The sequence below is a fragment of the Macrobrachium nipponense genome, chromosome 41 (assembly GCF_015104395.2).
Source record: "Macrobrachium nipponense isolate FS-2020 chromosome 41, ASM1510439v2, whole genome shotgun sequence".
NCBI lineage: Eukaryota > Metazoa > Arthropoda > Malacostraca > Decapoda > Palaemonidae > Macrobrachium > Macrobrachium nipponense.
The window spans coordinates 47629179-47652705 of NC_061102.1; the positions used below are offsets into that span (position 1 = coordinate 47629179).

The 23527-nt window shown below is 36.6% G+C and overlaps 1 protein-coding gene across 12 annotated transcripts in view; it reads right to left on the bottom strand.

Moving 5' to 3' along the window:
• LOC135212740 (SH3 and cysteine-rich domain-containing protein-like) overlaps window positions 1-23527 on the bottom strand; it is a 635516-nt gene that overhangs the window by 467583 nt on the left and 144406 nt on the right. For all 12 annotated transcript variants that reach the window (XM_064246459.1, XM_064246455.1, XM_064246457.1 and 9 more), the window contains exons 4-5: window positions 20400-20622; window positions 11645-11809 (exon numbers count right to left, since the gene is read on the bottom strand). In XM_064246459.1, coding sequence (XP_064102529.1) covers window positions 11645-11809; window positions 20400-20603 — 369 coding nt within the window. In that variant the 5' untranslated portion in view covers window positions 20604-20622. The remainder of the gene's footprint in view (window positions 1-11644; window positions 11810-20399; window positions 20623-23527) is intronic.

Sequence of the window (23527 nt, forward strand, 5' to 3'; positions counted from 1 at the left end):
AAGTCGAGCGTTTGCCATCGCTCAAAATACATAATGACTATGTAAGGATAACTATAGTAGATTCCCATCAACCATGCATTTAATGTCTAGGCCAGTCGCTTATGATGCTCCTGATTGGCTGTTGATAAGCCAATCACAGTGCTGGAGACTCTACTCTGTTTCTCAGAAGAGTTCACATAGATAGGATCTATGTTCCACCTCTCTTGAGGGATACGTCTTTCAAAAATATCCCGCAGGAGAGGTGGAACATGCATCCTGCCTATGTGAACTCTCTCGAGGGATTGAGAGGTTCCAGCCCCGAGATTGGCTTATCAACAGCCAATCAGGAGCGCTGTAAGGGACTGGCCTAGACATCAGATGCACGGTTGATGTGAATCTACTCAAGTGGAGAAATAAACATGGAATAAAAAAATTTTTTGTTTTAAACAACAACAACATGGAGAACTTTGAAGACCAGTTTACCTTAGACATTCAAAATCCGCCAGATCTCCCGCTGTTAGCATTGAGGTTTGACATCCGCCAGCAAGGTCTTCGAATCCGCTATAATAATCGGCTCCTTTCCGATGGGTTGGTTACAGTGACAGAAAATATCGCGATTTGTTGCCGTGATATAGCAGAACAAGAACTTCATTCATGGCTTGGGTTGTCATTTGTGAAAGGGAAGTAACAGAGAGACGTGGTCGGGAAGTGACATTGATCAAGATAGATGCAACTGATTTAATGCTGTCGATATACAGGGTGTCCATAAAGTCCCAGTACCATTCTGGGCAATAAATACTTGTAATAGTATTGGGACTTTATGGACACCCTGCATTATAAGCGTTTTCTTAAACAACTGCCTCAACGATGGTGGGATAGAGCATGGCGTATTGCAGTACCCTGTCTTCAAGGGTGCTCGGGGACCCCACGCTATCGGGGGCCCCCAAAGAGCGCTTGGAAAACATTAAATTAATTCAAATTAGAAAGGCAAAAATAAAAACAAAGTCAGTCTCGCCTCTGTTAACGTAATCCGCAGTGCAACAGAAAATCCACTTGGTTAACGTGTGACGTCGTGATTAATTCAACAACGGATCTACTGTCACGTTCTGTTACTGAAAAGTACAAGTTCAATAAACCACACAATACGTCACTCTACACTGTACTAAGTGCACATAATACCGGACCATATTGTGAATTTGCTACCCTGAACTGATCAAGTATTCAACCACAACAGTTAAGCACCGGTAGTGGTGATGGAGAGAGAGAGAGAGAGAGAGAGAGAGAGAGAGAGAGAGAGAGAGAGAGAGAGAGAGAGGACTATGATTTTACCACCTCCCGTGTAAAGGAAATTCCTTATTTGGATTTGGACATTATAGAGGTAATAAGAGAGAGAGAGAGAGAGAGGACTATGGTTTTATCACCTCCCGTGTAAGGGAAATTCCTTATTTGGATTCGGACATTATAGAGGTATTAAGAGAGAGAGAGAGAGAGAGAGAGAGAGAGAGAGAGAGACTGTGGCATTTGCTTGAGGCAACACTTCCCCAACCTTTAAAAAAAAAAATCTTGATTCCCAAGCCTTTCCATTTCTTTTCCTCCCGCTCCATTACGTCAGGAACGCACATTCAATCATGTCATATCTCTTCCGATCACGGACCCTCTTCAGCTTAATACACACATTCTTTTATTTTCATTTCACCGCCATTCTCTGATGACAAATTTAAACAAAACCTGAAACAAAAGGAACAGGAATGGCGGCGACAAATCCTTACGATTTCTGTCCAGCACCTTATTCATTTTTCACGGTTAAAAGTACTGCAAAAACTATATATACTTACTAATAATACTCTTGATACAGGCTTTCTATTCAGACACGTTTTCACATTTTACCACCATAATTATCACCTGAAGTTTTATCGTAGTTGTTTTGAACATATCTTTATCTGCTCATTCTATACTTCCATGAGAATATAATATGGATTTCAATATAATTTTTCGCCAACTGTTTTCCGTTGTATAGACCACCTCGCTAAAAGAAAAGCATTTTATAAAGAGCGAAATCGATCTTATTCATAAACCCAGTGAGATAGAGAAGGAAACACAATAATAAAAGCTATAAAATGTACCCTACCTAGTGAGCATCAAGATGATCATTTAAACTTCGAAGTGAGCGAACCGTTTGGCATTTAATCGACTAATGAAAAAGGAAACGGTCAAAGATTCTGAAGCATTTTTGACACCTTGCAAGGAATGGGTTTGATTTTATCTTAAATTCAAAGGATATACTTTTGTCATTCAAAAATCGGCAATAACATCCAATTTGCATTTAGAGAAATTTAAAGTAATTAATCCTAAATTACCCTACTTTTATGGCCTTCCCAAAACTCACAAAGACAATCTTCCATTCAGACCCATCGTTTCATGTGCCGGAGCTTTCAATTACAAAATTTCTAAATGGTTAGCTGGCCTCCTTTCTCCTTTTTTAGGCACTTTTTCTCCCAGTCACATTAAACATTCGGAAGATTTTTGTCACAAATTCAGAGAAGCACATATACCACTTCACAACATAAAACTTTAAGCCTTGACGTGGACTCCCTATTCACAAAAGTACCAGTACAGGACGTTCTTCAGTTTTTAAGGGAAAAATCCCCCTATTGAGATCATTTCCCATTGGCGCTTGACAAAGTAATAAAGTTAGTTGAATTATGTGCATCTAATAACGTATTTTCATTCTGGGAATCATTCTACAAGCAAAATTTCGGGTGTAGTATGGGTAGTCCTTTAAGTCCTGTTTTAGCCAATCTGTACATGGAATGCAATAAAACCCAAAAACATGCTGTGGATGAGATATGTGGTTGATATCCTAACATTTTGGGATAATAGGTGGGGCAATTTTAATGAATTCCTCTCAAAATTAAACACATTAGTGCCCAGCATCAAATTTAAAGTTGAATGAGAAACAGACAACAAAATTCCTTTTCTTGATGTTTTAATAATCAGAGACACGACAGAATACAAATTTACCATATACAGAAAACCAACGTTCTCACTTTCATACATTCACTAGTTTAGCTATCACGACATTACTATCTAGATAGGTGTAGCTAGCAACATGTTCTTAAGAGCCTTACGAATTTGTTCCCCAAAATTCCTGGAAAAAGAATTTGAACTAATTTGCAAGCAACTTTCGTCTTTAAAGTATCTTGACCATATAATTGAGAAAGCATTTCACAAAGCAAACATAATTTTCAACCGACCCCCCTAAAGACAAAACCAGAGATACACCCAACAATAAAATAAAAATTCCTCACCTGGACACGATTAAGAGAGTAACCCACACCCTCGGAAAATCTAACCCTTTTGCATTTACTTACCCAAACACCTTAGCCAAATCCCTGATTAACGTCCAACAAAAGACATCTCCCAAGGACATTGGGGTTTACGAAATCCCATGCCAGGACTGTAACCAATCTTACATCGGATTTACAGGTAAATCACTTCCCCAGAGATTAATACAACACAAACGGTTAGGTATGGACAACAGAACTCAGCAATTTTCAACCATATAAATGAACATAAACCATAGAATAAACTAGAATTTGTCACGTGTAATTCATAGCAGCAACTGCCGGTACAAGAGTCCAATGATGGAATCGGCCTTAATAAATGGGGGGGCAGGTAATGAACATCTCAAAAGGAGCATGGATTTCAGATACAATCGACAATGTTTTCATTCAACCAACAATTAAGAAGATTAAAGGAAGATTATCAGCGGGGGTGACCTAAATTGGCTTGCCTGTGGATGGACCTCTTGGTATAAATACCACCTTTTCTGATTCTCATTCATCTACCTGAAGAGGGAGACAGCAGTCTCTGAAATATAGTACTTTTCTGTTTATATTTTGGTGTTTTTTATGGGCTCCTTTTATTAGATATATATATATATATATATATATATATATATATATTATATATATATATATATATATATATATATATATATATATATATATATATATATATATATATATATATATATATATATATATAAAGTACTGATAAGGAAAGGTATTTTGCTCATGGAACAAAGTATCAATTACAGGAGAAGGCACGCTTTTTCGTTGTTTCAAACATTCGTTGGGAGTGAATACTTTCAATTTAAGGTGTTTTCACCAATGATCACATGCTGTGCTGAAAAGACCTTTCAACACTCGTTATAATGATCAAAGGAGAGAAACTCTGTTTTAGAAATCGATCATTATAAACTTTAATTAGTTGTGATCAGATGCTGGAAAGCCGAAATACTTCGTCCTCAGTAGTGCCGACTGGTGACAAGAGACAAATTTGTCGTTCGTAAAAATTACGAAGAAACGGTATTTTTGGTGGTCCCGGAAACAGCGATCAACTTCTGCTGGAGCAGTTACAAGTTGCAAGGATTATAAGGAGTTATAAGGATTAGTGGAGTTCCAGGTTGCATCCTGCCTCCTTAGGAACCCATCACTTTTCTCACTATGTGCGGCGTTGTTTCCAGGTGTACATACTTCTCTGCACGAGTCCTGGAGCTACTACGGCATCTAATTTTTCCAGGTACCTTTTCCAGGGATCTTGGGATCGCGCCTAGTGTCCTATGATTATATGGGTCCAATTCCCGCTGACTTAACCCAATTATTATTATTATTATTATTATTATTATTATTATTATTATTATTTTTTTTATTTTTTTTTTTTTTTTTTTTTTTTTTTTTTTTTTTTTTTTTTTTTTTTTTTTTTTTTTTTTTTTTTTTTTTTTTTTTGCTCTATCACAGTCCTCCAATTCGACTGGGTGGTATTTATAGTGTGGGGTTCCGGGTTGCATCCTGCCTCCTTAGGAGTATCACATACTTTTCTTACTATGTGTGCCGTTTCTAGGATCACACTCTTCTGCATTAGTCCTGGAGCTACTTCAGCCTCTAGTTTTCTAGATTCCTTTTCAGGGATCTTGGGATCGTGCCTAGTGCTCCTATGATTATGGGTACAATTTCCACTGGCATATCCCATATCCTTCTTATTTCTATTTTCAGATCTTGATACTTATCCATTTTTTCCCTCTCTTTCTCTTCAACTCTGGTGTCCCATGGTATTGCGACATCAATGAGTGATACTTTCTTCTTGACTTTGTCAATCAACGTCACGTCTGGTCTGTTTGCACGTATCACCCTATCCGTTCTGATACCATAGTCCCAGAGGATCTTTGCCTGATCGTTTTCTATCACTCCTTCAGGTTGGTGCTCGTACCACTTATTACTGCAAGGTAGCTGATGTTTCTTGCACAGGCTCCAGTGGAGGGCTTTTGCCACTGAATCATGCCTCTTTTTGTACTGGTTCTGTGCAAGTGCCGGGCATTCACTTGCTATGTGGTTTATGGTTTCATTTTTCGTATTGCACTTCCTACATATGGGAGAGATGTTATTTCCGTCTATCGTTCTTTGAACATATCTGGTTCTTAGGGCCTGATCTTGTGCCGCTGTTATCATTCCTTCAGTTTCCTTCTTCAGCTCTCCCCTCTGTAGCCATTGCCAATTGTCATCGCTGGCTAGTTCTTTAGTCTGTCTCATGTATTGTCCGTGCATTGGTTTGTTGTGCCAGTCCTCTGTTTCTGTCTGTCTTTCTCCTGTCTCTGTATATTTCTGGGTCTTCGTCTACTTTTATTAGTCCTTCTTCCCATGCACTCTTGAGCCACTCGTCTTCACTGGTTTTCAGATATTGCCCCAGTGCTCTGTGTTCGATGTTCACGCAGTCCTCTATACTTAGTAGTCCTCTCCCTCCTTCCTTTCGTGTTATGTATAGTCTGTCCGTATTTGCTCTTGGGTGTAGTGCTTTGTGTATTGTCATATGTTTCCTGGTTTTCTGATCTATGCTGCGGAGTTCTGCCTTCGTCCATTCGACTATTCCTGCGCTGTATCTGATTACTGGCACTGCCCATGTGTTTATGGCTTTTATCATATTTCCGGCGTTGAGTTTTGACTTGAGTATCGCCTTGTTTGATGTTGCTCCCAATCTGGTAGCTTTATCCCTTCAGTTCTCGTTACTTTGCCTTTTGTATGTTGACTAAGGCGCATTTTTCTATTCCAAACTCCATCCTGATGTCCCCAGATACAATCCTTACAGTCTGGATTAGGGTATCTATTTCCTTGATGCTCTTACCATACAATAATAATAATAATAATTATTAATTATTATTATTATTATTATTATTATTATTATTATTATTATTATTCTATTGAATATTACTCGAACACATTTTCAGTTCTACTTCAGGTTAATGTCAGCCATCATCACAACCAGTCAACGTATAAACAAACCACATTAACCCGAAACGTGTATGGATTACACAGTGTATTTACAGCGGGTGGGTAGGGGGGTAGGGAGGGAGGGAGGGGGGGGTGGGGGGGAGGGGGGGGGGGAGAGGAGAAGACCGCATTGACACTGTAATTCAAACACATTATCGCGATGACGCTTATCGCGTCCGTACCCTGTCATTCAAGTAGTTTCCCCCCCCCCCCCCCACCCCCCCCCTCCCCCCACAACCTCACCCCGGCTTGGAAAGTGTTTCCCGATAAACACCACAATTACCGACTTTATCAGCGCTAATAAAAAAAAACAGGCTTCATTACGGGATATAAAAATCATATTAAGGGGCCTTCACTGGAGTGGGAAACCCCCCCCCTATTAAAAACCCCCCCCCCCCAAAAAAAAAAAAAAAAAAAAAAAAAAAATTCCGTAAACATGATTTCCTTATCGTATGTTACACGATGCAAACGTCATTAATTTTTTGCCGAGTAGGTACAGCAATAGCATGGAAAATGAAATCGCATAATAAAATTTGTTTAGCATAGACATAAAATCCCAAATAGGCTTTTATTAGCAGAGTTCTTTTTACGATGAAAGCTAAAAATGTCCCAAAATAAAAATTACTACTACAAGGAAGAAAAATAATGTACTGTATACCTCACAGTTAGAGACAGAAAGACGACAGTAAAGATAAACTAACAAATAGAAAGAGCACTCAAAAAATGTTAAATGAATTTTTTTTTTTACAAAATATTCAAAGTCACTGCAAATACAGACGACAAAAAAAATATTCAAAGTAACTTTTAATACAGACGATAAAAAAATATTCAAAGTAACTTTTAATACAGACGACAAAAAAAAAATATTCAAAGTAACTTTTAATACAGACGACAAAAAAAAATATTCAAAGTAACTTTTAATACAGACGATAAAAAAATATTCAAAGTAACTTTTAATACAGACGATAAAAAAAAAATATTCAAAGTAACTTTTAATACAGACGATAAAAAATATTCAAAGTAACTTTTAATAACAGACGAAAAAAAAAATATTCAAAGTAACTTTTAATACAGACGATAAAAAAAAATATTCAAAGTAACTTTTAATACAGACGATAAAAAAATATTCAAAGTAACTTTTAATACAGACGATAAAAAAAATTATTCAAAGTAACTTTTAATACAGACGATAAAAAAAAAAAATATTCAAAGTTAACTTTAATACAGACGATAAAAAAAATTATTCAAAGTAACTTTTAATACAGACGATAAAAAAAATTCAAAGTAACTTTTGATACAGACGACAAAAAAAATATTCAAAGTAACTTTTAATACAGACGATAAAAAAAATATTCAAAGTAACTTTTAATACAGACGATAAAAAATTATTCAAAGTAACTTTTAATACAGACGACAAAAAAAATATTCAAAGTAACTTTTAATACAGACGACAAAAAAAAAAATATTCAAAGTAACTTTTAATACAGACGATAAAAAAAATATTCAAAGTAACTTTTAATACAGACGACACTAATTTCAAAGTAACTTTTAATACAGACGATTCAAAAAAAAATATTCAAAGTAAACTTTTAATACAGACGATAAAAAATTATTCAAAAGTAACTTTTAATACAGACGACAAAAAAAAAAAAAATATTCAAAGTAATCTATACAGACAATATTCAAAGTACGTTTAATACATACGATAAAAAATTATTCAAAGTAACTTTTAATACAGACGACTAAAAAAATTATTCAAAGTTACTTTTAATACAGACGACAAAAAAATATTCAAAGTAACTTTTAATACAGACGATAAAAAATATTCAAAGTAACTTTTAATACAGACGACAAAAAAAAATATTCAAAGAACTTCAATACAGACGAACAAAAAAAAAATTTTAATTCAAAGTAACTTCTTTTAATAAAAACCAAGACCGAAATTTAAATTAAAGATTCAAAGTAAACTTTTAATACGAGAAATAAAAAATTTTAATTCAAAGGAACTTTTAATACTGATGATAAAAAAATTATTCAAAGTAACTTTTGATACAGACGACAAAAAAAAATATTCAAAGTAACTTTTGATACAGACGACAAAAAAATTACATAATTCAAACTCCACCAAAAAGTTTAGCAATCAAATTAATACGACTTCATAAAGACACAAGATTAACATTCCCAGCTTCATCAGTTACACAACGGCAACACAGAAACGCTCACAGAAACGAAACCACAAAGACAAAGCAACGAATGCAGAGTATCATCATAAAAGGCAACGAATGCAGAGTATCATCATATAAAAGGCAACGCATGCAGAGTATCATCATAAAAGGCAACGAATGCAGAGTATCATCATATAAAAGGCAACGCATGCAGAGTATCATCATAAAAGGCAGCCTCTGATACCGAGTACCGAAAACCAACCCCGGTGCGATATTACAAATCTCAACTAAATTTCAGGCCGACCCCGACATTATATGATGCCTATCGAAGCAATCTCCTCTTCCCATTCCATTTCCAGGCCAGTACCTCTCTCTCTCTCTCTCTCTCTCCTCTCTCTCTCTCTCTCTCCACCCGTCTTAATATCCAGATACGCATCTCAACGGTCTTTGAAATCCGGCGGACTGAATTTCAGGTTTGGCTCTCTCTCTCTCTCTCTCTCTCTCTCTCTCTCTCTCTCTCTCTCTCTCTCTTCACTTTAGTTTATTTACTGCTGATGACTTCCTGCCCCGTACTCTCACTCACACGTACATACAGTTGACTACTAGCGAGGCTTTCTTTCGATATATATTTCCTAAGATGTCTAAGTTGGTTCTGCAAAGCGTAAACTACAGCACTGTTTTCATAAATATGAAGATGACCCTGACCAGGAGATAAGGAAGATGCACTCAGTTTCAGAAAACTGACTAGAACTAATGGAAGGAACAAGAGAATGCTCCAGGTAGCGAGAGAAAATCACAAATTCTTGGTCATTTGTATTTTTCCTAGCTATACTTACCTCGAAGTACTTCATTAGGGGAATCCCGGACTGACATCCAGGACTCTCCTATTAAAGTCGTTCGAGGTACGTATACGACGGCGTCGGAACAATCAGTAATGAATGTTTGCCCACTAAGATGTATGGGGAAGTGGGAAATACTAAACCTCGAAAAGAAATTACTGTAGAACAACATGCTAAATCATCAAGAGGGGAAGACGATGAGAAAGAAGGGGACAAGAACCAGCACTGCGGACACTGCAGAAATGTGTAGAGGCGTCTGAGCTTCAGGGTCAACGACCCTTAGAAGGGCATTTAGGGCAGTCACTCGCAAAGGGCATTAGGGCAGTCACTAGCAAAACAGCTCAAGATTTCTACCACCGGCCACAAAATTATTGACGAAATAAAGAGAAGAAAACAACTTCCACCTAAAATATTTGCCAATGAACTTCGATGAAAGAAAGAAACACCACTAAATCCATCAGGTTCTCTTAATATCCTAGACTTTCCTATGTGAGCATCTGACGACTTACCAAGTTGGATGGAACATTACTGAAAAGACCAACATTAAATATCCGAGTACCCTCTACAATTTTTGTTTATATGGTTTTGCTGACGATTCACCTCTCTATATATATCTTCATTTACCTGTTAAAAATGGAATGAAACAGGACTAAAATTGAGAGAAATGTGAATGTATGTGCTCGCCAAAGAACTCCTTCAACTGAACGCACGTCGAAGGTCAGAGTTTACACTGAAACCCGCCAAACAATAAAGAGAACACTGGTCAATAAGATGCCGTTTTCAGAGATATTTGCAATAAATAATCATCAGATTAATTATGATGAAGAAAACGTTACTGAAAATAAATATTTGGAAGAATAAGACAATTATAAACGCTCGTTAAAACTCATGTTAAAATCTTTTATAAAAACGGGGGAAAAATGACGTTTGTTAAATCTTTTATAAAAACTGAGAAAAACTGATGTTTGTTAAATTTGTTATAAAAGCGGGGGGAAAATTCACCTGTTAGATCTTTTATTTAAAAAAAGGGGGAAAAATGACGTTTCAAATTGCCATCTTGAAAAAAACGAGGAGAAATGCCACTAGTAACCCCCCCAAAAAGGGAGTCAACCCCTCCCCAACAGGCCCACCAACATCCCCCTCCCTATACCTCTTCAGTTTCTGCTTCTCCTCTTGACTCGAGACAGCAAGTAGGAACTAATTACTCGTGAAATTAGTGTGACTTTCTTTTTCCTGCATGAATTTGCATCTCTCTCTCTCTCCTCTCTCTCTCTCTCTCTCTCTCTCTCTCTCTCTCAACATACACAGACACAGACACAGACACACACACATGCACAAATACATAGCAATTTATTCCTAAGGTATAGAGATTTCGATATAAAAAATTCCACATATAATGTATTCATATAATATAGCAACAAATATAATTTAAAAATCGAATTCATCTTAGAAATATATATATATATATATATATATATATATATATATATATATCACATAACCGTGATTCATATACATTAAGCTACAAATGTCCTTTAATATCCAATTCGCTCTACCTCGGAATTAATATATTTTCATATATGTTAACCGAAGGGGTATCTTTTAGTTGAAACTAAAAAATTCCCCTTCGGTTAATATATATGAAAATATATTAATTCCGATGTAGAGCGAATTGGATATTAAAGGACATTTGTAGCTTAATCCATATATATATATATATATATATATATATATATATATATATATATATATATATATATAAAAGATATGCTGACTTCAATATTAAATATCTCTCTCTCTCTCTCTCTCTCTCTCTCTCTCTCTCTCTCTGCAATATAAAGAAAGTACTATATTTCAGACCCTGCTGTCTCTCTTCTGGTAGGTGATACATACATACATACTACATACATACATACATACATTATATATATATATATTATATATATATATATATATATATCTATATATATATATATATAAATGTACGCTGTGCATATACATAGCATATACCCCAAGACTACCATCTATAGCAAGAACACACAAGGGTAAAATCTCTACAAAACTGAAATAACGTCTGCAGGCGTGCTAGAGAAAACGTCAAAGCTCTCAATACTCAATATGCAGAATTTAAAAAATAAATAGATAATAAGATTCCTCAAATGCCCCTTCGGTAAAACCACTATACATAAATATGAAATCTCAAGCCACCCAATAGGGGTGTAAGTACGGTACTGTTCCCTTACCTCAAGCAACCCAATAAGGATCTAAGTACGGTACTGTTCCCTTACCTCATGTAACCCGATAGGGATCTAAAAGTACGGTACAACTTCCTTACCTCTAGAAGTGTAGGGAGCGTGGATCTGTTGTACTCTTGAAGCATGCCGTTCGTGGCGTGCAGTTGCTGGACGTATGCGTTGTGGGCGTCGAAGTAAGCAGCTAGCGAGGCGTTGGTCTGGGTGCGGTAGTGGGCCAGGTAGGCATCCGAGTAATCCCGACGACACTGCCAAGGAAAAAGAGAGAAGAAAGTGAGGTTACTGTCCACTAGGCTTCTAGGCGATGACGCAACCGTTCTCCCCCACCTTCATCCTGCGGCCTATTCAAGTTACTGATAACTGATGCTTTTAGGAGAGGGTGGAAAGTAAGATGGATGAGAGAGAATATGAAGAGAGGTACAGTAAAAGGAATGAAAGGGGTTGTAGCTAAGTAAGATGGAAGGCAGAGAATAAGAACGGAGGTGGAGTAAAAGGAATGAAAGGGTTTGCAGCAAAGGGACGAAGGGACGCAGCAAAGCAGCTGCAGTAATGTCTGTGATTGATAACTAAAAATGTAACTATGATGATGATGATGATTCTGACGTTAATCTACGACTAAAACTTTCCCAGGGATTTACAAATTTATTAAATACGATGCCCGAATAATTACCACGAGTTTAAACATCAATGAACGCATCTTTATAAATATTAACCTACACTCAATCACCAATTTAAAATTCAATAAAGCATACTGACTAAATCTTTCACCCACTAGCTGTTAAAAAACTATAGTAGATCGAATGAAAAATATTACTACACCGTATAGAATAATGACGTTCTCGACAAACGCTTATGAACTGTGAGATAGAAGCGTCAAGCCTTCCACAGACTCCAAAAAGAGAGAGAGAGAGAGAGAGAGAGAGAGAGAGAGAGAGAGAGAGAGAGAGAGAGAGAGAGGCCTGTAAGGTAACCTATACCTTTTGCCAGCGATAGATTTCCTTTCCAAATTAGTACTGAGAACGCAATATAAACTAGAAGTTAAATACACAACTACATGAATTTAATACGACTTATGAATGGCAAAAACTTGGATAAAGCATAATAAAGCACTGTAAATCATTATTAAATAAATCAAATAAGAAAGGATCACTCACACAACAACGTAAGCTGTCATAGGAAATAAGCTCTACTGCAAATGATTTTTCATCTCGTCGTTAACGAACCAAATATAATAATGAGCCGTCAAAAGGACACCTGTTGTTTGTCTTGGAGGGGATTCAGCCCCCCTTGCCTTAACCAGCACAGACTCGTCTGACTCTCGTAGCTATTAAAACTCGCTTACTTGAAGACATCTCTCCTAAACTTTTGCACTGCACGAAGTTTCAAGTGCTTGGTTAAATATTGTATTTTCATCAGATATTTTTTTTTTTTTTTTTTTACTACACATTTTAAACCAGTGCATTCAGACCGGGATTCTTAAAGGAACATAGGATCCCACAACAAGGCAGGAACATTAAATGTAACTTGCCTGTAATGCAATATGTATTCATATAATTCTCTCACATAATCTACACGTAATAAACTATAGTAGATTCCCATCAACCGTGAATCTGATGTCTAGGCCAGTCCCTTTACGACGGCTCCTGATTGGCTGTCGATAAGCCAATCACAGGGCTGGAAACTTTCAGTCTCTCTCGAGAGTTCGCATAAGTAGGATGCATGTTCTACCTCTCCTGGGGGATACTTTTGAAAGACGTATCCCTCATGGGAAGTGGAACATACATCCTGCCTACGTGAACCCTCTCAAGAGACCGAGAGTTTCCAGCCCTGTGACTGGCTTATCAACAGCCAATCAGGAGCGTCGTAAGGGACGGGCCTAAACATCAGATGCACGGTTGATGTGAATCTACTATAACAGGTATCACCTTTCTTTCTTCTTTGAGTAGAGATAGTCGACTTTTTGAACCTACGGGATTGTCGTTATATTAATACTATAATGTCTCAAGCTGCAGATTCAAACCACCACCGCTACATGATATACTGAAGAAGGGTGATACCGAGACAGATGTTATAAAAGGGACAGTTTTATTTGAATGTTGAAACTAAGCGTCAACCAATACTGATCACGTGGAGGCTTCCTCCGGAGCGTTTGCTCTTCGGATCAAAGGGTTCGAGAACGGAGGGGCTTTTCGAACAGGCGTTTGATGACAAAAATCAGAGGTCACAGCGCGATGGTCAGACCACAGATTCTATGAAAATCTTTATGGCAAACAAGAAAAACAAGTAAACAAACCGAGGCAGTTCTAACAGCCTGACAAATTCCAGTATAGAGTTCACGGATATATCAAAGCCAGAGGGGAAAGTTTACAAGAAAAACAACGTTCCTATATTACGGACAAAAACAAAGTACTTTAAAAAAAAGTATACAAGATGTACCAAAAAAAAAAAAAAAAAAAAGAACTTAAATACCGGTGTACAAGATGTATCAAATTTCCATGAAAGCGAATTACAATACAATAACAAGTTTCAGCATCTAGTAATACGAAGCTGACTGAAACTGTCAACTACTGTCACAACAAAAATAACCAACTACGCCAAGAAAAAGGCAGGAAATATGACAGGCCACTGTCGAGGTGTGGCATAATACCCCAACACTGATGGATTAGACTGGTGAAAATATATATACTAAACTTTTGATAGCAACATACGTATACATGAATTATGCATAACTTTCGTCGTGCACGACAGGAAAATAAAATGATTGAAATTCCTAGGAATTTATTCAGAAAAAATATTCAAAAGAACAAGAGCACTGGCCAGATTACAAATGTTCGCACACTGCGACAACTCTCCAAATCCAACGAAAGATTCATTTCAATTAGGAGATGTACAAAATTTCATTAACAGATTAGCATAGAAAATCCGTTTCAGTGGCCCAGGAAGCTCTCGGAAACAACGTCCTAATTACCAGGGAACCAGATAAAAAAAATGAAATGTTTGGAATGTGTACTGATACTTTCATAAAAAGGTCGTTGCTCCTGAGAGAGAGAGAGAGAAAAAAAAAAAAAAAAAAAAAAAAAAAAAAAAAAAAAAAAAAAAAAAGAGAGGGGGCGGGTGACATCTCTGAAAACAAAAATGTGGGTGCGATCAGTCTTATCTGTCCTCAAACTGTAGAATGATGTCTAAAATCATTGCTAAAAAATGAAAACCTTTCAAAAGCTCTTCACAATTTTAACTTTATATATCTGCAACCCAAATACCAAAAAACTTTAGGAGGATGTCTAAAATCCTTGCTAAAAAAATCGAAAACCTTTCCAAAGTTCCCAACTATTTTAAAATTATATATCTGCAAACCAGATACCAATAAAACTGTAGAATTATGTCTGAAATCTTTACTAAAAAATTAAAAAAAACCTATCAAAAGCTATTCACGATTTTAACATTATATATCTACAACCCAAATACCAAAAAATTTTAGAACAATGTCTAAAATCCTTCCTAAAAAAATGGAAAATCTTTCAAAAGCTCCTCACAATTTTAACATTATATATCTATAACCCAAATACCAAAAAACTTTAGAATTATGTCTAAAATCATTGCTAAAAATCGAAAACCTTTCCAAAGCTCTTTACAATTTTAACATAATATATCTGCAACCCAAATACCAACAGTTCTAAAAAAATAAATAAAAAAAATGAATTAAAAAAAATATATTTATATTAATCGCAAGGAAAGCCAGATAGGCTCATTACCCGACCTCTAGAGGCTGAGGGATCTATCGAATTCTGTCTTCAAAAAAGCCTTTCCCGAAAGTGCTGAATGTTAACCTGGTAAAATTTGCATGACAACTACCTACGAAGGAATTCCTACGATAGCATGAAATAAAATTAAAAGAGTTTGGGGAATTAAAAATAAATAAATAAATAAAAAGAGAGAGCTGAACAGCACAACCCAAACTAATTAGCAACTCCCTGGTTCAATCAGCTTCCACCGTACCAGGAATACCCTTCCTTCACATCACAGGAATTGTGGCAGTAAATCGCCATAAGCAAAATTGCCATAAAGTAATTAGCTGCAAGCCAAGGGAAATCACGTTTTTTTGAAATGCTGTAGTTAGTGAGAACAACAACTTTGTTTCTCAAAATGAAAAATATACTGACATCGTATAACAGCTTTTGTTAATGGAAATTCAGGTACAAAAATTAGTCACTTTCATCGAAAAGAGTTTACTTACAGTTCATTCCAGACACTATTTTAATCGGATAACTTAGAAATATTATAGATTCCCAAAAACATTCATACGTAAACCCAAAAGCAGTATGATTTGTTTGTTTCTTTGGTGTTTGTACGTTGCATGGAACCAGTGGTTATTTAGCAATGGGACCAACGGCTTTACATGACTTCCGAACCACGTCGAGAGTGAATTTCTATCACCAGAAATACACATCTCTCGCACCTCAATGGAATGCCAAAGAATCGAACACGCGGCCACCGAGGTGGCAGGTCAAGACCATACCGATCACGCCACTGAGGCGCTCAAAAGCAGTACGAGATAAACGGGAATAAAATTTTCAGTATAAAAAATGACCAAGTTCTGTTCCACTTCAGATACTATTCTTAAACTTTGTCTTTGTTATGTAAAATTAATTAGTCCCTAACGATCCTCCACCTGAGACCTGAGGCCAATAACTTCATTTCTTCATGATTATAATAATAACAATGATAATAATCTCTTATGACGAGTTAATTATTTTCCATTATTCACGAATGAGATACTAGGTACACAAAAAAAAGTCCTTTATAGGTCAATCGGTCTGATTGTCTCATCTGGTAGATTCTGACTGAATTCTTGCGATTTTTACCTTATCTCTCCACAGAAAACCACTGTAGGAACTTGGCCTCTTTATAGGATTGTTTGACATCACTCTGTGATACTGAATGAATCAGGTAGACAATATTTGTCTCGCAAAGCCAGTCTCTTCTTTCAGTCTCTACAGCTTCGGCCTCCCACAATCTCATGCAGCGATCTCTATAATAAAAAAAATAACTTAGAAGAAAATCGAGGTCATACGAATGACAAAAGGTTTAGTGAACAAATAAACTAGGGTCAGACAAAACGCTGCTTTTGCACAGACAAAGACAATTCTCGCTCCGTCTACCGATTCGTGGAGTAGATCGTGATTTTTGGAATGTCAGGAAAGAAAGATCCTTCCGATAATGTAACCGATGGTAACGGCTGCCTGTAAAGCAGTTTCTTAAAGTGTGGTCCGCGGACGCCAAGGAGTCCGTGGAATGTTCCAAGGGGTCCGCAGGATAATTTGGCCGTCGGTGTCAGATAAATTTTAGGCCAAAACGTGGCTCTTGTGTGCAAAATTACAAAATTAATAATGTTGTGAAAGTTGTTTTAAGTAAAATGTAAGCATAATGATTGAAAATAAGCCATTACTAAATAATTCAGTAGCAATTTTAGTAGCTGCCATATATTATACACTGGAAACACTTTTAAAACCTAGAGGGAACTTATTACAATAAGGGGTCCGCTACATAAGTCATTTTAATAAAAGGGCTCCTCTGCACAAGAAAGTTTAAGAAACGCCTATTTTCCATAAAAAAGAGGATACTTTAGTCTTTGGAACTTCTGATCGCCTATATTCCTCTACACTCTGTAACTTGGTAAGCGCTGGGAAAATCAGGCACGACTAAAAAATCTAAAATTAGTTAATACTAGAACAGCTGTAACCAGACCTGGAATAGCATCCTTCTTTCAACAATCTGATAAGCTACGCTCTCTCGCTAAGACGTGAGACATTCATACACTTGTTTGTTTGTATGGTGCTTTTACGTTGCATGGAACCAGTGGTTATTCAGCAACGGGACCAACGGCTTTACGTGACTTCCGAACCACGTCGAGAGTGAATTTCTATCACCAGAAAAACACATCTCACTCTCCTCAATGGAATGGCCGAGAATCGAACCCGCGACCACCGAGGTGGGACGCTAATACCATACCAACCACGCGGCTGAGGCGCTTCATTCATACATTTGAATCATGAAGGATATGATTAAAAAAATTGTACTTCTCACACAATATTAATTTCGTCATAGTATAGTTGTATTCTCGATACTCTATTCGATGAACTACACAACCTTCAAGACCTTTTTCCAGTTTCATTTGCTTACTTTCATCTTGCAGACTATGATGCAGCCTCAGTCATAAGCATCTGGGTATATTACATAGCTATGTACACGGATCCTGAGAGGGTTACTCCAGCCTCCTTCATGAAATCCGAGTAAGCAGCCACTTCAGCTTTCGAGAAGAATGAAATCGTCAGTACCAATACCCTGTTTGGTATCGTTCAAACATTACCACAGCATATTCACTTACAATGGATAATGCATCCAGATACAGAACTCTATCCTTTGGGCTACAAAATTAAAATAAAAATCTCAAAGTCCCACAGCGGCGCTCATCTCACATCAGTGTGTGACATTCATTATTATGAAGTTAAAGGTGTACCTTATCAAGGGTTGTAATTGTGATCAAAATGGGAAATGAAAGGTTTCTTTCTCATCGAAAACCGACTGCTTCATGAACCACATTTTCGATGAGTGTCACCTAAGATTCTTGGGTCTCTTGCCTTCATTCTCCTCTAAACAAAATAACACGCCAAGCAGAGAATTAGGGTCGAATTCACTTGTTTTCCTAGCGAAGAAAACTGGAGTTATCTTAAGGTCTCTAGATGTGCCATCTACACTGGAATCATTCAACTCAATTCTCTTATATATATATTATATATATATATATATATATATATATATATATATATATATATATATATATATATATATATATATATAAGGATATAGGGCTCATGCAAGACCACCTAAACCATCCTAGCGAAATGTGACACTGATCAAATTTTTCATCAATATGATATCACTGCTATTATTAGGTGAACAAATATTTACCTTCACTTGGATCCTGCCTCTTAAGTGGCTGTTGCACGTAATGATCGATTATAAGCGTATGTCTTTTATCAGAGAGCGTCTGTGTTGACAGCACCTCCTGTAGTCTTCTAACCAAAGACTTGAAAGAACTCATTTTCATTCCCCTTGTGCCAAAACATAAGTGTCTCACGTCTTCAGTTTTTTTTCATATGAAACTGAACTCAATTCTCGAATAATGAAAGATAGGGTTTATTTACAAGCACACCATTCCCAAGAAGAGGTACCCTCGCGTTGAAATAATCAACCACATAGCATTCCAATACAAAAATGAAGGTAATCTTCCAATTCAGTAAAATTACGTGAGATTCTCTATGACTGATTAATGTAATTTTATACAGCATTTACATTTTTAATATGAAATTTCTTACATACGCCATTAACTATCAAAAGCCTATTATTATAGTGTAAAGCTTCCAGTGCCACTGAAATAATTATCAGCCGAGTCGCAATAGTAACCTTACTAACATTTAATGAGTTCAAGTATTACATTACGTTATTAAAATACTGAAGCAATAAATTGAAAATAAGGCCAAGCCTTCAGTGACACGAATAATGCATAGCTATGGATATGCTCCAAAACTAACATTTATGAATGATCCGTTTTCGACCTGACATACCAAATAAAATAATATCGCACTCTCTGATAACTAAACTGATTCTCTGTCAAAAGCCAATTGCATCACTCCACTTGGTTATCTGAGGCCTGATGCAACAGCAAGACCTTTTTCTAATTCATCAGTAAACCAACAACGGTTGCTGGCAACGTTTTCGTATTATGAAATGCACTACTCAAAGATGTTAGGCCAATTAGTTTTCGCTCAGCACTGATCACTGCTGATGGAACATCAGTGATGAAAGCACCGATTATGTTCAATGTTCTAGTAAACGAGGCGTGGTCCGACCGCCAGCTTACTTGGAGGGGCGTGCTAAAATCTACGGTCAAAGAGCTCGTTGTTTCGCCAATGAAAATTAAAATAAATACGCTATATTTTATTAGAAATAATTGTTCTCAACTGTTTAACATGCACATTATTTATTCTAAAATATGCATTTTTATTCTAATAAACCATAAATATCGTATCCTAAGATTCCTTTATCTTTAACTCAAACACTTTTTTTCAGAACTTTTTGGGCTTTTCTTTATGGCTTTCCTAAGCGCCCCCCCCCCCCCAACCACAAAATAGTTTGCAGGCTTACTCCCCGATTAAGCGAAAAAGATTGGCGTCCAACTCCTTAATCATGAGATGGATATCATGAATACATATCTATTAGGAGTGGACTTAGTACTTTATAATTATTCCAAGTGTAGTGGTTAATGCTTCACTACCACAACTATATTAGAGTTTGCCAACTTCTTTTGAATACCTCTCTCTTTTTTTCGCTTACTCAGGGAGAAAGCCTACAAAATACTCTGTTGTTGTTGTAGTTATTTTAGTTGGGGGTTAGGAAAGATCTATGGATGAACAGCATAAAAAGGTCTGAAAAAGGTGTTTTGTGTTGAGTTAAAGATACAGAAATTTTAGGATAGGATATGTATAACTTATTTGTTAGAATGAAAATGTAAACAAAATAAATAATGTGCATGTTAAACAGTACAGAAATACTATTTCTAATAAAATATAGCGTATTTATTTTAATTTTCGTTAGTGAAACAAGGCTCTATTTAACCATAGACTTGAGCACGTTTTAATTTACGTTAAAAGTTAGGAATAAAATGTTTACAACTTATGCGTGAAGGGAAGATCTTGAGCGCGCGTCCTGAGTAAGCTGGAGGTCGGATCACGCCTTATCATAATCATGGAGCTAGGGGACCTTAAAACACTCCCTTACCTTATTTAGCATGTCCTCAGTCTTTAAAAGTATGGTATCGAAGCTCTCTCTGTGGGTGAACACCTTCCTGGACTGAATTTTCCTGAAGAAGGTCTTCTCGATGAGTGGACGCGATATCTGTCTGTTGAGGGTGCCTGCCACGTCGGCGTGGATTTGGGAATCCACCTCCACTTCCTGTAGAAGGCTTTCCCACACGTCGAACATGTGGTTGTTACAGGGTGCTCTGAAATGCAATAAATAAGAGTTACTACAAGGGACTGTGATATTGAATAAATAAGAGTTGCTACACCACAGTGTTCTGAAAATTAATAAATAAGAGTTGCTACATGGTGCTCTGAAATTGAATAAACAAGAGTTGCTAAACAGTGTTCTGAAAATGAATAAATAAGAGTTGCTACAGGATGTTCTGAAATTGAATAAGAGTTGCTACATGGTGCTCTGAAATTGAATAAATAGGAGTTGCTACAGGATGTTCTGCAATTGAATAAATAAGAGTTGCTACACACTGTTCTGAAAATGAATGAATAGAGTGTTGCTACAGGGTCTTCTGAAATGGAATAAATGAGTTGCTACAGGCTGTTCTGAAATGGAATAAATAAAGAGTTGCTACAGGGTGTTCTGAAACTGAATAAATAAGTGTTGCTACAGGGTGTTCTGGAATTGAATAAATAAAAGTTGCTACACAGTGTTCTGAAACCGAATAAGTAAGAGTTGCTACAGGATGTTCTGAAATTGAATAAGAGTTGCATATACATGGTGCTCTGAAATGGAATAAATAAGAGTTGCAACAGGGTGTTCTGAAATTGAATAGAGTTGCTACAAGAGGCTCTGAAATTGAATTAAATAAGAGTTGCTACACAGTGTTCTGAAATTGAATAAATTAGAGTTGCTACAAGGTGCTCTAAAATTGAATATAGAGTTCAGATTTCCCAAGGAGAAACAATTTAACATCAAATGCGTATAACCAATGAAATTATCGGCACCAAATATAATCAACGTGATAAATCATATAACAGAAGACTGTCTCAGAATGACAATACACATGAACTGATATAAAACAAACAGAAAATAAATGTCAGAGTGAGATCATACTTTGAATAATGCTGACGTTCCAGAAAAATCATTCCAAGTAATTTTTGGAATCTAGGTCAATGATAAATAAAACTAAAATTCAAAAAGAATTATTTGATTTTTATGTAAATTTCAGGAAAAAAATACGATTAAGACAATCGCTATCTAGACATTAAAAGCTTATTGTCATTTTTTTATTTACTTCCCAAATTTTTTAGTCAACGGGAAACAAGGTCATTTAGTTGCCAGCCCCATCGGCCTTCTTAAGAAATATCCGCTATACAGCTGAAACCTTTGGCAAACGATGCGATGTCCTCTTCCTGACCAAAAAGCAGAGTGAACGAAGGATTCCAACAAATGAACTAAAAGGAAAAAGCGGCAAAATTACACAAGATCCGAGATGACTGCTATTATTATCGGCAATTTGAGGAACATCTGCATTGCAGTAATAGCATCTGCACACGATGGGGGAAAAAAAAAAACCGCGGTTCTGGCCTTTCTGGGAAGACTCTAATAAAATCTGGGTCTTCATGAGGAAATTTCAGCGAGGGTGTGGAATTCAAGACACAATCGATTCCACCCTGATAATAATATTTCCCGCGTCATCATTATCATTTTCTCATGCTCTTCATAGGTTACATCTGACTGAATCTTTTTTCGGTTTTCAAAATATAACTAGATTGATTTGAGGTTTATCTTTCTTATGATTTCATAATATAAATCTGGTATATAGTGTCATTACGAATGATATATATTCTTATAAAATCAATTATATATCCTGCTGTTTAAGATTTAAGTATTACAGTTTGCAACTCTGCGGCTGCCTCTACATCGTCCTAGTATAATTTCAACCTATTTTTTTTTTTAAATGGCGTCTTTAGAATGTCTGATAATTCAAGAATTTGAAGTTCTGACAAACATACAACATACAACAATGCCCGGTCAGTCCCGGGCATTGTCAGTATGGAACTACTAATAAAGTTCAAAGTTTGGTGGTATCATAGGCAATATCGACCCCGGTCTCACACGTCAGCCGGGTAACCCCAGCCCTTTACCATGACGTCACTCATGGCAATAACCATCCAGTAGACAGTCTCACTATTCAACCCCTTGACGGGGAGCGAACACCGGCCCCAGCAAACGCGGGCCCCGAGATGACGAGGCTAACACGCTAGCAAATGTACTAGCCTTTTGATAAAAACACATTGATGTAATAAGAGTATATGGTCTTCCTAGCTAAATGCCGGTTTCCATTATGTTTTTTTGTTAAAAACACAAAAGAAGGCTACTTGATGACATTAGCCTTGGCCATGCTAAGCAAACGATATAGTGTGAATGGAATGGAATACAGAGTTTAGGACAAAAGCCAAGCTCTGTGGCCTATGAAGTCATTCAGCACTAGAAGGGATACTGTGAGTAGGTAGGTTTGAATGGTGTAACAGGAGGAAAACCTCAAAGCAGTTGCACTATGAAATAATTGTTAGGAGAGGGTCTATAGTAAGATGGAAGAAGTATTATAAGAATGTAGGTACAGCACAGGATATGAAAGGAGTCGCAGCTAAGGTCCGACGGGAAGCTGCAAAGAACCTTTAGTAAAATGAAATATGATGATACAGCTGAAGAAATTAAGTATATCTTAGTTTAACCAGACCACTGAGCTGATTAACAGCTCTGTTAGGGCTGGTCCGAAGGAATAGATATTTTCACGCCGCTAGAAACCAATTGTTTACCTAGCAATGGGACCTACAGCTTATTGTGGGATATCCGAACCACATTATATCGAGAAATTAACTTCTAATCACCAGAAACAAATTCCTTTGATTCCTTGTTGGCAGAGCGGCGAATCGAACTCGGGACTACTAAATGGGTAGGTGTCAGGTATTTCCTTTCTTAAAACTAGAATCTGATTGTTGGTTGTATTTTCCTCCAATAGATGGCGTTGGTTGTCCATTCTATCATCCTTGGGTGTTGTTTGCATTCGCTTTGATAGATGGCGTTGGTTGTTCTGTTCGTTATTTTAGTGTCCTTGGTATTACAACTTGTATGACCTGTTGGAT